The sequence below is a fragment of the Chiroxiphia lanceolata genome, chromosome 6 (assembly GCF_009829145.1).
Source record: "Chiroxiphia lanceolata isolate bChiLan1 chromosome 6, bChiLan1.pri, whole genome shotgun sequence".
Taxonomy (NCBI): Eukaryota; Metazoa; Chordata; class Aves; order Passeriformes; family Pipridae; genus Chiroxiphia; species Chiroxiphia lanceolata.
Window position 1 is genome coordinate 16,865,469 of NC_045642.1, and position 17,356 is coordinate 16,882,824.

The following is a 17,356-nucleotide window of genomic DNA, read 5'->3' on the forward strand; positions in this document are numbered from 1 at the left end:
CAGTTCAGCAAAGTCTGCCCAAAAACTGCCTTATCAACACGTAAATTTGGTGTGGTGTCAGAAGCAGGAAGCAATACTGCCAGTGCCTGATGGCTGACATAGTCGTGGGAGGAGATGCCCCAGAAACCAGACCTGTCCCAGCTCTGCCCCACAACCCTGGCTCACCAGTCCTGCCAGATTTTCACATGACCACCAAGGCATTGCCATACCAGGTGCCTAGCCATGGGACAGGGGCTGGGGCTGCCCCTCAGCCATCCAAACCACAACCCTACTCACAAGTGCCCTGCACTCCTGCTGCTCAGAGAAGCATCACCTCCAGGAGCAGGAGATGCTGCAGGAATGATGCTGCAGCAAACCTCGGGGGGGACTTTTTGCTCTAAACTGGCAGGCCCAGAGGATGCACAGGAGAAATGCATTATGGGGATGCCAGAAAAGGGAATATGTCCAATCAAATCAGTCAGGGAAAGGGGGTCTGCAAAAGCATGCTAAAAGCTGAGTATATCAGCAGTCTTTTCAACAGGCTGTTTGCTAAAGACAATTAAAAGAGGAGAGATTTAGACCTTAAGAAGAAATTTTTTACTCAGAGGGTAATGAGACACTGGAACAGGTTTCCCAGAGACCCATCCCCAGAAGAGTTCAAGGTCAGGTTGGATGAGGCCCTATGCAACCTGATCTAGTATGTGGCATCAGTGCCCATGATGTAGGGGTTGGAACTTTAAGATTCCTCGCAACCCAAACCATTCTCTGGTTCTATGATCTCAGTGAAGCCAAGTGCACTGGACCCCAGAGACCTCCCACATTTTCAGAGGAGATTTGGTGATACTGGTGATAACCTGGTGCCATACAGGGAGACAGCTGCCTTAGTGCAGGTGGGTTTTGTCTCCTTTGGCAGGAGCCAGGCTGAGCAGGCTGCTCCACTGGGCCTTTTTCCAGCAGTGGGGCAGGGATATAGCCTAGCTGGGCAAGGGAAAAGCTGCAGGATGGCAGCAGGTCATGTCAGCCCCTTTCCCCTTCTCCTTTCCACCCTGTCCCCCTACCTCCTTCTCCCCCCTCCCCATCGCCAATCACACTCTTGCAGAGAAAGGGGGTGTTGAAATATTCCAGCACCTTGAGCCTCACAGGGCTGGGTGCCACACAGCTACCCAGAAAAGCAAGATCCTAGCCCAGAAATCACCCCTGCTCAGGGCACTAACTGAGAGAAAGCTTTCAGAAAAGAAGGGAAAAGGGATCCAAAAACATTACAGAAAAATTGTAAATACGGTAAGCTTCCTCTGCACCCTGCCACACTCTCCACAACCCTCTGCTCCCCGCATCCCTGCAACCGCTGTGAGCCACTCTGGTGCAGGTACCCCTATATTTTTGGTCAATATTACAACCACTGTGTATTCAGAGGCTGGGAGAGGTCTAGAGGCATGCTATAAATACTCCGGCTGCAGAAATAGATACCGCGGCAGCGCTTGTGGGCAGTGCGCGGCCACTGAGCACAAGCTCCGAGGGAGCTCCAGAAGCTGGAATAGCGCTGAGCCGCCTCCCCGGCTTGGCCGCGGCTGTGTCCGTGACCAGGCCCGGGTGACCACGATCCGCCCGTGCAACGCCAGCTGGGAAATGCAGTCTGGCCCGGGCACGACGCCAACCACCTGGCTGCCTACAAATCCCAGCACGCCGGGAAGCGGAGCTGCACCCCATCCTGGCTCCTGCCTGCTTCCTGCCAGCGCGGGGAGGGGGAAATATAAACAGCGGCGTCTTGGGCAGAGCTGGGATGCTGCCGCTGGACAGGCTTTGCTGCGGAGCAGAGGCAGCGCTCGGGGTGAGTTTGGGCTTTTCTCTCTGACAAAATCCTGTGTCTAGGGGGGTAACATCTGCCCCCCGCTACGCAGCTGCGGGGACCAGCAGCACCCGCCTGTGTGCGAACAGCACTTGCGGGCATTAGGGGCATTAGGGGCAGGGAGGTGGGAAGGAGAAGTCAGGCTTGGTTTGCAGCGCTTGGAAGAACAGACATTAGGAGGTGGATTCTCCCATCAGGAAGGGCTGCTCAGCTCCTTCGCCTCCTTGCATTCAATTTTGACTTTCAGAAAAGCACTTGGCTGAGATTCTGTCAGAGGAAAGCTTCTCCCTGCTCGTCTAGGGTGGTGGTTGCCACCCTCTGCCCTGGTCCCTGGGAGGAGACCCCTTCCTAGCATGGGGTATGGGATGGAGGAAGCAGAGGGATGCTCAATATCTCCTGGCTTTCCACACACCCCTGGCTGGGGGAGCAGCCCTGCCGCAGGACTTTCCACCCTGGAGGCAGTCAGGAGGTGCTCATGCAAGCCCTGAGCTCCCCATGGCAAGGCTCTGGCTCTTAGACAAGTGTATTGCCTACCAGCCCAGGCAACGCTTTGCAGTCCCTGAATAACAAAGTCAATTAAAGGACACTGGAACAAAAGAAAGGTCTCCCTGAAGACCCTGACTTGCCCTTCACACTGCATGCTGGCTTTGGTCTATGCTTGCACAACCCCCAGCCCAGTAAGCAGGTAGGGCATGAAATGATAAATGAAGTTTTAACCCCTTGCCATTCCCAGCAATCCATGTAGAGCAGTCATTCTTCCTCTGCTTTCCAGAGAAACCCCGCAGTGTTTCCATCCTGGAGCTACTGGATGGAAATAACCCCCATAGGATCCCCCTTGGTGGGAATGGGAACAGCTCCCATCCCACAGGCTGAATCCTAAAGATCCACTTTTAGCACTGACTAGTGCATAGAAGTGGAGTGTACAGCATGGTGGTTACAGAAACCACAGGACCTGGGTGTACAAAAATAAATGGGATTATGATTCAGTTGCCCTCATAGGCAGACCCATGTACCTCCCCGAAGATTTTCATCTGCCAGACCTGGAGTAGCACTGAGACCTTCAGTGTATGGCCTGGCTGGCTCACAGGGCTGTGGAGGGGCAGACCAGCCCCAGTCCCAGCCTGCACTCAAGCCCTCACCAGACATCTCTACTTACTCTGGTCTGTTACAGCTGCAAATGAGGTTCTCATGCAGTGAACTCATTCATTTGTAGATGCAAATTCACCATTCGAGCAAAAGTAGCAAAAAAAGGCAATAAGGATGTGACCTAGAAACCTACCCATAAGATCTGATCTATTTTGTCTTTTAAAGACAGCCTTATTTTGCTGGGAAAATACCTCCACAACAGCTTTCAGCAGTTCCACACAAAGAAAAGTACCCTTTGAGATAAATAAAAATAAAGCAATGATCTGTGTTTGAAAAGCCACTTTTCCATCATATTTAATTGGAACTATTAGAACAGTTTTCCTGGGAGCAGAGCTGCTGCCAGCAGAATCAAGTTCATTTGGGCTGCTCCACTTGGTGGGTAGGATGTCCCCTGTCTCCTTTCCACTCTTCCCCTTCTGTAGATTGGCTATATTATAATCTGTCAGTTTTATATTTTCTCTTAGAAGCTGAAAACTGAAGATGGCAGAGCCTGAAAGCACAGTCCTAAACACCAAGGTGAAACAGGTAAAAGGTTGTTCATTACAAAACACACATCCGGTATTTCTAAACCAAGTTTTGAAATGCCACCACAGGAGAGGACACACCGCAACCCAGAGCTGTGCTGGCCTCAATTGCTTGTGCCTAGGTTTTAGCAGAAGTGGCCTGTCTCAGGGCTGCTGAGCATCTGGTCCCAGGGAGGTCCATGTGATTTCCACATGGAAAGAAGTTGCAGGGCTGAACCTCCAGTTGCATGGAAAGGGCAGGTACATTTGATCACACTTAAATTTTGGAGTGGCCAGGGAGAAAGCAGCAGCTTCTGTATGTACACAGAAACTTTATTAGACTGCCCAGAACAGACACAAAGGGTAAAACCACCAGCATGTGCAGAGAAACCCAGCAGTGCCCGGCTCAGCACAAACCATGGCTGTACTGTGCCCACAAACTGCAAAATTATGAAGCAATCCCCTCTGTATGAGCTGTCCTTGGAGGATGTGGGACTTACCAGACAGGTTAGGGTTTCACAACTGCCAGCCCCATCCTTGGTGGCCTGAAGGTGAAGACTGGGCTTCATACCTCTGGGATCAGGAACCGTGACACATGGGTGATACCTCCAACACCCAACCCCACCACTCTGGTCGGTGGAGCCCTGTTCCCTCCTCTCACCCCACCTCCATGAGTTCCTTCTTTGCTGTCCCCTGACTGCTCTTTCCTCCCTGTCCTGCAGAAAGATCCCAGCAAGGCACTGGTCATTGCTGTGACCACCAGAGCCATCTTCAACTTGGAGAAGGAGCACAAACTCTACCTGGAGAAGGGCAAGGACGAGTACACAAGGCACCAGCAGGCCAACCAGGACAAGCCCCTCCCACCAGGCACAGCCTTTGCCTTCATCCAGGTGAGCCCCACACCTGGCTGGTGGCACATGCAGACACTTGCAGGATGGGGTGAAAGCTCAGCTTTCTCAGCTGTAAGTCTCAGCTCCCATCATCACAGGGTGCAGGCCCTGGCCTGGCCTCTTGGCCTCATGGCAGGGCATAAAGACCTGTGCTCCTCATCAGTCCATCTCCCCCATGGTGAGATATCCTGCTCCCTGCTTCCCTAACAATGGGTTTTGCAGGATGGTTGCTCTGTCTGACTCTCCATAACATGCCAGCTTTGCCATAGCTGATACAGCACAAACCACTAAACTCAACTGCAGAAGAGCCCCCGCAAAGCCACTGCAGTCATGCCTCTCTAAAATTTAGAGTCCCATTCTGTCCTCACAGGCAGTGCAGTATGTGAACAAGAAGATGCTGGAGAGCAACCCAGCAGAGAATGACCTCTTTGACATCCTGGTGCTCTCCAACAACAGCCCAGAGAGTGGAGCACGCATCATCAACAGCGCCAAACACTACGGTAAGAGGGACCCATCCCCGGGGGTGCCTGCTTCCCCCAGGCGGCTGTGAAACAGAGAAGGCACCACAGTGGATCATCAGTGGCAAATGGAGAGCCAGGAGAATCAAGGGGAAGGGGTTCTCTTGGAAACAAGCTCAATTCCTGCCAGCCCCGTGCTGCTTGCCCAGGGTGCTGGAGCACACCCAGGGCGCAGGCTCCTTGGCAGAGCCCAGCTCCCTTCAGCCATATCCTTCGCACCACCAGGAGGTCTGGCAGCATTTTGCACAGCCTGGACATCCTCAGTCAGCTACTGAAAAAAAACAGTTCTTTATAAAAGACCCCTAAATCCCAGAGTGCTGTCATGAGGAATGCTCATTTAAGGAGAGAGGGAGGGAATATTTAACCGCACTCCACAGTTTTGTAGGAGCAATAGAACAAGAAGATGCAGCCAGAACGTGGGCAGGTTCCCCACACAGCACTGGGAAGTTCATTGCCCTGAGCTCCTGCAGCAAAGCATGCCAAACCCAGGGAGGGACTGGGGGGCTGTGAGGAGGATGTTGCTCCATAACAGACTTTTCTCACTTTCCCTGACCTGAAGGCCTGGAGATCTCCAAGTTCTGCTTTGTCAGCGATGAGGACTCCACACAGTACCTGAAGTCCCACGGGGTCAAGCTCTTCCTCTCAGCTGACAGGACAGATGTGTGCAATGCCCTCCAGAGAGGTATGTTCTCCTCTCCATCCCACGTCCCCAAACACACCACACTTTTCCCAAGTAGCCCAGTACCAAGAGGCAGCGCCAGACCCAAGGTTTCACAGGGGCAAGGGGTGGATGGCATTGAATATCAGTACAGTCCTGAACAGTTCAATCTCCTCTTCTGTCCTTTTACCAGTAGCCTGCAAACACACCAAGGTTGCTCAGATGCCTTCACAAGTCACTGAGTGCTTTATGCATCGTTCTTGCCATAGCTCTGCCATGGGCTGGTCATTCCCTGCCTGACATTTAAGCCTTTTTAACCAGAGATGCAATGCCATGGCTGCTCCCTGGATCAATGAGAGTGCATCAGTGATTCCTAGGGCTTTGTGAGGATGCCATAGAAATTTGCTGCCTTGGTACATGCAGTTACTGTGTGCTCAGAGATAGATGAAAGCACGTTTGACCTAGATGGGAGGGAGTGCAGTCTCCCCACAGCTCTAATGGGGTTAATTGCCTTCCTATTAATTCACTTGGGTATGAGCACATCAGCTGGCCACGTTCTTCAAGGTCAGGAGCAAGACATCTGCAGCCTGGACTTTCCTTGTCTACACAGGACATTCCTGGAGCCTCCTTGAGAGCATCATTGCTCTGACAAGTGTCCCCCATCTGGGGACCTGGATCCATGGATGAGGGTGGGCAGGGTGCAGCTTGTAGGAATTAAGCCAAATTAAGCCAATTACGCCAATCAATGGAGATGCCAGTCTGTGTTATTCACAGCACAGAGCTAAATCTGAACATTAAAGCCAGGCTTGGCAGGGTGAGCGAGCACCAGGAGGAGGGCTGCTCATGCCTTGACAACCACACACCATCTCTTAGCAGAGATCTCTTGGTCTCTGATCAGCAGCACTTCCTTGTCCATCCCCATGGAGGCACAACACAGCCCTGGACAGGCTGGGCCGACTCCCACAGAAGGCTCCATGGCTTGGAGATCCTGACATGGTGATGTGGGATGGGGCTGCAGCAGATGTGTGGGGAAGAGCTTGCCATGCACAAGCTGCCCCCTGGGGGGGTGTCCTTCCTGACCCCCACCTTGCTTTGTCTCACAGGGGTCTCAGCAGCGCTCATTTTCCAGCAAGAGGTGCAGGCCCCCAGCACCCCACTCCGTGTGGTGTTTGACGGGGATGCCGTGCTCTTCTCCGACGAGACAGACCAGATCTTCCAGGAGCACGGGCTGGAGGGGGCAGTGCGGTACGAGCACGCGATGGAGGCCGTGCCCATGGGAGAGGTGAGCATGCCACCTCCCTTCCTTGGGCACCCACAGGCTCTGCCATCACTGCCACTCGGGCTTTGCCATGAGCAGCCAAAAAAGCACAAATCCTTACAAATTCCCTAGGCATCCACCCTTCAGTCCCTGGTGTGGGCCTGATTTGGAGTCCCCCTGGAAATGGATCTGGCCTGTTTTCTCCTATAAGTGAGCATCAGCTCCCAAATATCCAGGATTGTGGTTATCCTCAACAATACCTTTTGTAGGATGTGACCACTTGCAGGACTCGGACCCAGAGGCACTGCTCACTGAGATGTCCCTTCCTGGTTACTTTGGGATTAGAATGAGCACCACAAGGCTCACCTTCCTCCCAAGCACCCCAGGGCACCGCACCAGTCCCAGACTGCCCAGTCCTGCAGCCCACAGACATTGCTGCGCTCTGCAGAGCCCTGAGGAACCCTGGAAGAGGAACAAGTAGCTTGTACAGGCAGAGTAGTTGTCTCATTTTTCACCCACTCCCAACTGTCTTGCTGTGCTTCCAGGGTCCCCTGAAGGCTTTTGCCATGCACCTTGGGAAGATGCGCAGGAAGTTCAGCCAGGAAAAATCCCCCATCCGCACCTACCTGGTGACTGCACGCAGCGGCCGGGACATGGGCATCCGAGCCATCAAGACGCTCCGGGAATGGGGCCTGGCCATCGATGAGGCTTTCTTCATGGATGGGGCTCCCAAGGGCCCCATCCTCGCCCAGATCCAGCCTCACATTTTCTTTGACGATGGGCTTCATAACATCCAAGGGGCTCAAAATGTGGGTGTGCCCTCTGCCTGGGTCCCCTCCTGCTGCTGATGGGCTGCAGGCCAGCAGTCCTCCCCCCCAGCCACACAGGGGACTGGGCCAGTTGGAGGCAAACCTTATGGTGGAGAAGGAGAGATTTCCTGACATGCAGCAAGTAAATCTCAGGAAAAGGGGACAAGAGCGTGGACTCCCATGCAAAACTTAATGCTCATTTCTGCTGCTGATATGAGGTCCTTTAGGTCTTAGGATAAAGCGAAAAGATGCAACTGCTCTAGGAGAGAAAGACACCTTTGCTGTGACACTGAGGACTACACCTACCTGCCCAGTAGGACCTGGGGACTTGCCACACACATGAGCTAAAGGAAGCATGAACTAAAAATGGTTCATGCTTTGGCTGTTCTCAGGCAGTCTCCAAGATGGAGCAGCACAGAAAGGACATCAGCCTGTTGAGGCGAGTCCAGAGAAGGGCCATCAAGATGAGTAGAGGGATGAAACAGCTCTCCTACGAGGAAAGGCTGAGAGAATTGGGTTTGTTCAGCCTGGAGAAGGCTTCAGGGCAACCTAATTGCAGCCTTCCGGTACCTGAAGGGACCTACAAGAAAGATGGAGAGATTCTGTTTACAAGGGCCTGGAGGGACAGGACAAGGGGTAATGGTTTCAAACTGAGCATAGGTTTAGATTAGATATTAGGAAAAAATTCTTTACTATGAGGGCTGTGAGGCACTGGAACAGGTTGCCCAAGGAAGGTGTAGATGCCTCATCCCTGGCAGTGTTCAAGACCAGGTTGGGTGGAGCTCTGGGTCTGATCTAGTGAAAGGTGTCCCCCCCTATCCTCACAAGGGGATTTGGAACTGGATGATCTTTAAGGTCCCTTCCAACCCAGGCCATTCTATGATTCTATGGTTTATTCCCAGGTTCTCTGCCTAAAGGGAGCCCTCAAGACCCTACCTCACCAGACACACTCAGCTTGGTTTCCTGAGGACACTGATGCGCTAGCAAGTCCTTCAGGCAGCTCCAGCCAAACTTAGAATAGAAAGATTTCAAAACTGTAAAGGACCTACAAACCTTTTAGAAATGGGTGAACAGGTTGAAGAAAGAAAGCCCTTATTAAGTTATTCCCCCTTATAAAAGAGATTATAGCACAAATCAGTTTTCCTTAGGCATGCAGGCTGCTCACAGAGTGCTCTTAGGAGACACAGTCCTGTAGGACACTCAGCTCCCAGAGCTACAGGACAGGAACAAGCTGCAACCCAGCACTGAGGTCCATCCAAGAGACAGAGCTGCCACATAGCTCCGATGTCCTACCAGGAGAGGGCAGTGGAGATGGGCTGCCTGCAGTACAAGCCATGCAGGAGCCAGGGCTGCCAGGGCTGCAGACTAGCCACCGAAGGGGCCAGGGCAGGACTGGGTGCCGTGGCCAAGCTTAAGTGGGTCTCCAGAGCTGTGTGTGGAGGGCGTGGGTGAGGGTCTCGGGAGCAACTGCTCCCTGCTGATGGGGTTCGTAGGTGTGCTCGGTTCTCTCTCTGGCATCGTGGCACACCCCATGCAGGGGAGCCTCTCCTCTGGCAGTTTGGACTCAGCTCCTAATTTTCCTTGGCAACAAGCAGCCCCCCAAGGTTCCGTTGCAGGTTTCTTTCCCCGGGGCTGTATGTGAGTCGCCACTAGGGGCCACTGTGCTGCCTGGGGACATGGCACCTCAAATCCCTGTCAGCTCTCCAGAACTGCCTCGTAAAAAAAACCGAACTGGCTGCTCAGGTGGCAGTGGGATTATGGACTGAGGAGATAAAGACAACGCTGGCTTCGTTTTTTTAATCTCAGCATAATCAGTAATTTTTTTAAAGGCTTCAGAAGTGTTGCTCTCTTTTCAATGCTTTTTCCGCCCAATAAATAAATAAACAAGCATCCCATTGTGAGTGCTTGTTCCTTGTGCATGTGTTCAGCAGTGTGGGAGGAGGGGTGGGATAACTCGGTGCTCCTTAACAGACATTCAGTTATTTATTAGGTGTATACACGTTCATCAAGATGGGTTAAATACAAAATAAACTTTCAATGGGCTTTGGATTAAGCTCCTGAATGTCATCTTGTGTCTGTGTCCCCAAGCTCCCTCCTGCTACCTTGGGCTTGGGGACTCTGCACACCTCGACCCAGCAAAAGGTGCTGCTGGCCCCACCATGCTGCCAGCACAGGTCCTGTCCCTGCTGTTGTGGCTAAGGGTGGGCAGGGATGCCTGTGTGCAGGGTTTTAATAGGAAGCCACCTCCAAAGCAGCAAAGCCTGGCAGAGTCTTGGCACCAGGAGTCTGGCCCCCTGCCCTTTTGCTCAGTCTAGATGCTGAAATTAGATGTTTCAAGGTAGCAACATCAACAACATCAGCTACTCATCATCTGCTAATAATGCTAAGCAGCCGTCAGCTGAGCAAACATTAATTACAGGATGCTCAAAACACGACCGGTAAGCAGGTACAGATGTTCGTCCCACTTTCATGCAGGTCAGACACCACCAGGCTCCGTGCGGTGATCCAAGCGCCCATCTCCAGCCCTGCTCACCGTGCACAGCCAGCTGCTTCGGTGGCAACTGGTGGTGGGGGCACGGAGCCAGTGGTGGGGGTGATGGTGGTCCTCGACATCCTCTCCCACTCCAATCTATCACATTTGCCAATGCCTGGACAGGGCCAGCGGGAGCTTGGTCAATGCCTTGGGCAAGAGGAAATCAGCTGAGTCAAGAGTGGTGGGAACAGGCCCACGTGAGCCATCGCAGTGCGTGGGATGCTGAGGCAGGGGGAAAGTGCCACATGCCTTCCTCCAGCACTGTCAGCACAGTGGGGGATGACAGGGCAAAACGTGCCCAAAATAGGAAAAAAAGGAAGGAAACTCAAGGCTTGTAGGGTTGCATCATATAGGGCCAAGTGCAGCTGCTTCAGGCTTTGGCTCAAATGTGTAGCATCAAAACTGCCCTTATTGCCCTGCTCTGAAGATGGAGCATCAGAAACACCCTCCAGAAAGGACTGATGCAGCTTCATGCCCTGCTGCACAGACAGACTTGCTGTTTCTGTCTTAGAAGTGTCAGTAATGAGTTCATTAATGCTTGGGATGCTCCTTAGGTTTTGGCTTTCCAAGGCATCTTGATCTCCCTCCTTCAAGGGGTTGCTGATGCCCAAGGGTCTCCTGCTACTGCAGCCCGAAGAGGGTTTAGCTGCTGGGGCTAGATGTGACATGTTTCTCTCATATCCATCTCATGTTTTGGCAGCTAGGGCAAGGCAGGAGCACCTGTGTCACCATCAGGTACAGGCTCCCTTTGAACCCTGCTGGGTTTCACACCTTTCCACTCCAGTAAAAGAAGTGCAAAGGAGTGAAAAGTGGACTCTGAGGACCCGCACTTGATTCTGACCATTGCTTTCCAACAAACCCCTTCAACGCCAGCCAAAGCTGCCTGGTGTCCAGGTGTCCCCCTCTGGCACTGCTTGGGACACCCCCAAGACACCCTCCTGGTCCAGAGAGGTAAGCGGGCAATGTCCTCTGCTCAGCCACAAGCAGACCAGCTGCCTCCTCTCCCAAGCCCAGTGCTACCAGCGATGTCAAACAAGTGGCCCTTGTTTCGGAGTGGGGCATGTGACCCCAGGGATCAGAGGCTGCAGCTGCCTGGCCCCGAGGAGTTCACAGGAGACCTTTGCCCAGGACCGTGCCCTTAATCCCCCACTCACTGCACCAGTCAATTCAGAGTTGCAATGCTAAAAACAAAACAACCCAGCGCTGCAGTGGCAGTGTCCGAACTATTCAGCTTCATTGACTTCTGGCTGCAGCAGGAGAGGATGCTGGAGGCTGCAGACCTGGGCACAGCTGCAGTGTCTGTCAGGGATGTTCCCACACCTCCCTCCACCCATAACCTACAAGCACCTTTGGCCACAAGCACGGAGCAAAGCATCTTCACATTTTTGACCATAACCCTAACCCTAAGTCACCCTGGTGGCAGTGCTCCTTGGGAAACACTCAGGGGTTGTTAGCCAGAGAGGCTGAGATGCCACATCCCACACTGCAAAAAATTATTAACAGGGTGTTTTGTGTGCAGAAGGTCAGAGAGAGGGTGTGCAAAGGCACAGACTCTGTTTGCCGACGTGCTTAAACCTGGGTTCAAAATCTTAACCCCAGGCAGTCACACTGGATATAATGGCTGTGGTGGCATGTGAAGATGGAGCTTGGGAGAAAGGTGACAATCAATTAGAATTCAGAGCTTATGTGGGCATATTGACCCAGCAGAAACTGCCCCAGGAGGTCCAGATTGATTCACCAAATCACCAGTGGAAGCTGATTGCTCCCAATCCAAGAAAACACATTGCAACTTTAAGCCGATCCTTGGGTTGCAATGGGGTGTTGACCCTCGTCTTCCTGAGCCCACACTCCTCCCAGGATCAGAAGTCTCAATTGCTTCAGTGTTTTGTCACTTTGAGGAGACATGATTGCACAAATGATGGCCTTCTTGGGGCAGCTTCTACTGGAAATTAAAGAAAATAAATGACATCTAGTGCTGGCTAAGAAAATGAGATGGATGGTGTGCTTGGATGTGGCTGGAGACAATTCTCTTCATCATGTGTGGAAACCCCACCAGCAAGCCAATACGCCCCCCCCAAGCTGGGCTCACATGGGGACTGCAGCAGGGATTGCTCAAGGAGGTGACAAGGTGAGTTGGGTCCCTGTGCTCCCCATCACATCCTGGCGTGGGTGGGGATGAATCAATACCATCATTGCCACTTACCATCCCATCCCGTCAGCCGCCGGTCACACTGCCTGCTGCCAGTGTCTGCCAGGATTGTTGTTGCCTGTCCCTGGCAATTTCATCCTGCTGCAAAATAACTCGGGTGAGGCAAACAACACGAGATCCCTGCCCCGAGGAGCAGCCAGGGCTAGCAGCCAGGGAGAGGCAGGTCCCCTCCTCCCCAAGGTGGGTCCCAGGTGTGTCACCAGCCATGCAGAAGGATGGGCCAGGGGATGACGAAGGACATCTAATGCCGAGCAGGGTCAGGAGCGGGCAGGTGGTGCGGGGGTGGCAAGGATTTGGGCAGGGCCACAGAGTGCCTGGGACACAGGGACAGGCAATGCCGAGTTTGGCAGCAGCCCACTGAGGCAAGGTGGTGCGCAAGTAAACCTTAGTGAAAACACCAGGGCAGCTCACAGGCTTAAAGACCGTAAGTATTTTGCCACATAAATGCTTTCTGTTTTTTTTCAATAGCTAGAGGGGAAAGGCTGGAAGAGCAGGATCTGATGGAGAAGTCCACTGGGGTGAAAGCACTTCATGCTCAAAGGCTGCTGCAAATGGCCCTGATGGGGATGGAGCCATTCTCAGGGTCCCTGCCTGTCGTGTCACCCAGTTGTGTCACCCAGCCACCAGTGAGCCGTCCTCACCTTCCACCAGGACAAGGGTTTTTGCAGCATGAGAGAGACCAAGGGAACAATTACCACCCAGCCTAAGCCTTTTGCAACTCCACTTAGCATCTCCCCAAGGTCACTGCAGCCCATGCTGGCAGACAAAACACATTTAAGCAGGCTGCTGGCCAGCTGCCTCCAAACCAGCCCCAGTCAGCCGACACCAATGGATCGAGGATTGCCCCAGCCCATGATGCCAAGGACATCTTCCCCAGCGCCTACACAGATGGGACACAACCGTCAGGGCCTGCATGAGTCACTTCGTTGTGCTCAGTGCAAACCCTCCCCTGCTCCCAGGTTTCCCATCAGACAGAGCTACTACTAAACCACCTTCAGGTTTGCTTTTGTGGGTGTCACCCAGAAAGAGGGTGTAATTTGGGATGTGCCAGTGCCACTGGAAAACGCACCCCCACTTTGTGAATTGTACATCAGTTTAGGAGTGGGCGAGGTCTTGGCACTGTGCCAGGAAAAAGTTACCACTAATATACTCAGAATCCCAGGGATGGTGAATCAGGCTCTGCTAATGAGCTGCATCCAGCACCTTCACACTGGCACCAGCACCTTGAGTCGGAGTCAGGCTGTTTGAAACCAGACTTGCCCAGGCTTGTGGCTCTGCTCAGCTCAGATGGAGGAGTAGTTTTCTCTTTTAGCAACAAGCTTCAAAATCAGAAATGCATTTTTTTGAACTTGAAGACATTTGTCCTCTAAACATCCCACCTGCAGCTTGGCAAAAAAAAAAATAATCTGCATTTCTGAATGGAAGCTTTCCTTGCCCTTTAGGTCACTGCAGCTCAGGGCATTGGCTACCATCATGATAAATAAATATAGAAGAAAACCGTGGAGGAAAGGGTGAAGGCAAACACAGAGCTATATGTAAGGACAAACAGGCCACCGTAGCATCCCTGACAAAATGTTGTCAGACTGCAAATGGAGCCCCCCAAAAAATAAGGTGTTTGAAACTGAATATGAGCTGGCAGTGTGTCCAAGTGGCCAAGAAAACCAATGGCATCCTGGCCTGTATCAAAACTAGTGTGGCCAGCAGGGCTACGGCAGGGCTATTCCCTCTGTACTCAGCACTGGTGAGGCCGCACCTCGGGTCCTGTGTCCAGTTCTGAGCCCCTCACTGCAAGAAAGACACTGAGCTGCTGGAGCGTGTTCAGAGAAGGGCAGTGGAGCTGGTCTGGAGCACAAGTCCTACGAGGAGCAGCTGAGGGAGCTGGGGGTGTTCAGCAAAATGGAAGCTCAGGTGAGACGTCATTGCTCTTTACAACTACCTGAAAGGGGGTTGTGAGGGTCGTCCTCTTTTCCCAGGTAGCAGGTAACAGGATGAGAGGAAACAGCCTCTAGATGTGGCAGGGGAGCTTTACACTGGATATTGGAAAAATTTCTGCCCTGAAAAGGTGTTCAGGCATTGGAACAGGAAGTGATAGAATCACCATCCTTGGAGGGATTTAAAAGCAATGTAAATGTGGTGCTGAGGGTTGAGTGGTGGACTTGGCAGTGCTGGGTTAATGGTTGAACTCAATGATCTTGAGGGTCTTTTCCAGCCTAAAGGATTCTATGATTATAAACTAAGCTGCATCAGGTCCCTGCCCATGTGGCAAAGGGCAGGTGGGACACCCTGGTGTCATTTGACAGAGGAGACCCCAGTCTCCCAGAGTTGGGGCTGGGGTTCTCTTCCCAGCTGGAGCCTCTGGAGCTGAGTCATTTGACCCCCCACCTCGGGAATCCTCTCAAGCAGGGATCAAGGTTGCGAAAGCATGGCCAGCTCCCAGGGGCGCGTCGCCCCACACCCACGGCTGTGGCTGCAGGGGACAGTGCTCTGGTTCACCCCCTGGAGCCAGGGGGGGATGCAGGGGGCCAGGGAGACAGACGAGCAAGGAAAGGGGTTCATCCACTGTGACAAAGATAGGAGTGAGGAGGGATGGATTCCTCAGCTGTCTCTCACACATCTCTTGTGTTCTTTAGACGCCTCAGCCATGGCACTCCATCTTGCTCCACAAATAAGGAAAAATGTGTGAAAAACCCTGATCCCAGGCTCGTGCCAGTTTATCTTGTTAAGATAAACTCTCACAGACCCAGCCTATAAATACCCAGACGTGCTCCCAGCTCCTGTTTAAACATACCCACTGTACCTCTCAAGGTTTTGACATCGGGGCAAACATTCCACAGAGGTGCTGAGGGAGCCCAAATGCAGAAATCCTGGCTCCTTGCTGGAGCCACCACTCCCTCAGCACACAGGCACAGCAGTGTCAGCTCCAAAACCACTGGTGCCAAGAGCCAGAGCCAGAGCCAGATTAAATGCTCTGGGGGATAAGCCCCCCAATCCCTTCCCATTCTGCAAGCACCCAGGAGAGAATTAGTATTGTAACATTCCCTGACACAGCCCCATCCTCACTTTTTCCCAATAAACCATTAGGAAGTGTCTGGCCTCACTGGTGCTATGGACACATAAGTCACTTGGAGCAGCCCATCTAAAAGCAGTGACCCTCTTGCACTGGTATGAGAGCAGCTCTGGATGAAGACACAAGCCCTGTTACCATGAAGCTCAAGCAAAGGCTCGTTCATCACAGCTTTGCTAAGAGCAAAGCTTGCCTTTAAATCTCTTGGAATTAACAAAACAGACACAGATGGGTCCAGACTTCTTAACTCTGCTGAAAGACTTTGTTCTACAATATGTGATGGTACAGGGCATGCCATCCTCACCTGCATGCTGGAACGCAACTCCATAGCCACAGGATTCTGGCAGAGACTGGCCAAACTGGAAACCCTTGAGGAGGAGCTGCTGTAGGTGCTCCAGCCTGGGGCCCAGGCGGCGTTGCCTGGCCAGCTATAGTTTCCCAGCCACTTCAAAGAGCAGGGAGGAGGGCTCCACGAAAGCCTGTAAGGGGTGAAGGGGAACCTTGGGCCTGGCATCAGGACTATCCCTTTTGTCTGCAAAGCGCATTTGCAAAGGGGTCTAGAGCCCTTGGGGAGGGTGGATTTGTTTGGGTGGGACCACAGTTGGGTTAGTTTATATCTGACCCGCTCCTGCCTGCGGCCACTCAGCACAGGGCTGCCAGTACCCAGGGGGACAAGAGGAGGAGACCTGCAAGCTGGAGCCCACAGCAGCAGCAACAATGCCTCTGCAGTCAGGTTCCAGATGCTGGGGACCCACTATGTCTTGGCCCCTTGCCCAAAAGAACCACAAGGGGTTTTGCTGAGTCACACAGTGCTGCGGGGCCAGGAGGGCGCCGGGTTTTGCTGACTCATGGTCAGTGGCACTCGCCTTGACCACACGCCCGCAGGGGCAGGAGGGAAGCAGGTGCTGGCCGAAGTAACGGGACCCACCAGGTTCAACCAATGCCTCTGGCCATCATTCCAGAAAACCTCATCCCAACGGGGAACCATGTCCCCACGGGGAGGCAGCAGGATTCCTGATACCCACCAGCTTGGCTGAGGCATAGCAATTTGGAGAACTAGTGGGAGAAGACACAGCCCAGGGCAGAAATGTCCCCTCAAAACAATTGGCATGAACCTCACTTGGGGGGTGGCAGGCATGGGCCCAGGGATGCAAGGATCCTTTGTGAGGCCATGGGTGGATGGAAAAGGCTCAGGGACAGCGTGTGGGAAGGAGATGGTGCAAGTGAGGTGCCAGCGACGTGACCCAGCAATTTTCCAGAAGTTGCATGAACGTGAAGGTGACGGGAGAGGGACAGGGACCACGAAGCCAGTGGTCCCCCGCTCCAGCAGTGCCCAGCTCATTCCACAGGCTGCTGCTCTCCTGTCCCCAAGACTGCACACAAGCAGGAGTAGAAAAAAAAAGCGCCCCTAGCCCTCAGGACTTGGAAGGAAGAATGTCTGTAAATCCGGTTTCGTTTATATTGTTTTTCCAGTGGGTCTCATGGCTCTGTAAAAGCTCGGTTGGGGCAAACCGGGCAAACCGGGCTCCCAAGCCAGCACCATGGCACCTGTAAGCCTTGCCGTGATACCCCGGTGGGGGCAAAAAGCCCATCCCAGTGATCCCTGATGCTCAGCCCTGCAAATGGGGGAGCGGGGGATTGACCGCAGCGTGCTGGTGGCCAGTGCCCTCCTGGCACTGCCACAGTGCATTTTGTGGGGCGGCACATACGGCTTGGCACCCCTCCAGCGCCACCCAAAAAAAAAAGCTGTGGCCAAGTTATATGCCCATCTTCCCCAGAAACCCCCAGCTCGGAGGGATGAGTCCCCCCAAACTGGAGGTGTCCTGTGGCCAGGGAGAAGCACGGGGCTTGGGGGGGGCTGCCACGGCCCCCCGGGGCGGGAGGTGCAGAATGAAACCCCCCTGGTGAGTGACCGAGGTCCGAGAGCAGCCTAGGCCTCGCCA

The 17,356-nt window shown here is 53.3% G+C and overlaps 1 protein-coding gene across 4 annotated transcripts; it reads left to right on the forward strand.

Annotated features, from left to right (window-relative positions):
* Positions 1 to 750: 750 nt before the first annotated feature.
* Positions 751 to 7,931, forward strand: LOC116788831 (cytosolic 5'-nucleotidase 1A-like). 4 transcript variants are annotated; one of them, XM_032692009.1, is made up of 8 exons: positions 751 to 869; positions 1,599 to 1,807; positions 3,436 to 3,496; positions 4,197 to 4,364; positions 4,735 to 4,864; positions 5,442 to 5,564; positions 6,644 to 6,822; positions 7,344 to 7,931. In XM_032692009.1, the coding sequence occupies exons 3-8, from the start codon at positions 3,452 to 3,454 to the stop codon at positions 7,644 to 7,646; spliced, it is 948 nt and encodes a 315-aa protein (XP_032547900.1). In that variant the 5' UTR covers positions 751 to 869; positions 1,599 to 1,807; positions 3,436 to 3,451; the 3' UTR covers positions 7,647 to 7,931. The 4 variants fall into 4 exon arrangements, with proteins under 4 accessions (XP_032547900.1, XP_032547904.1, XP_032547903.1 ...); XM_032692012.1 differs by having other exon boundaries at positions 767 to 869; positions 1,659 to 1,807; XM_032692010.1 differs by having other exon boundaries at positions 780 to 869; positions 1,564 to 1,807.
* The last annotated feature ends 9,425 nt before the right edge of the window (positions 7,932 to 17,356 follow it).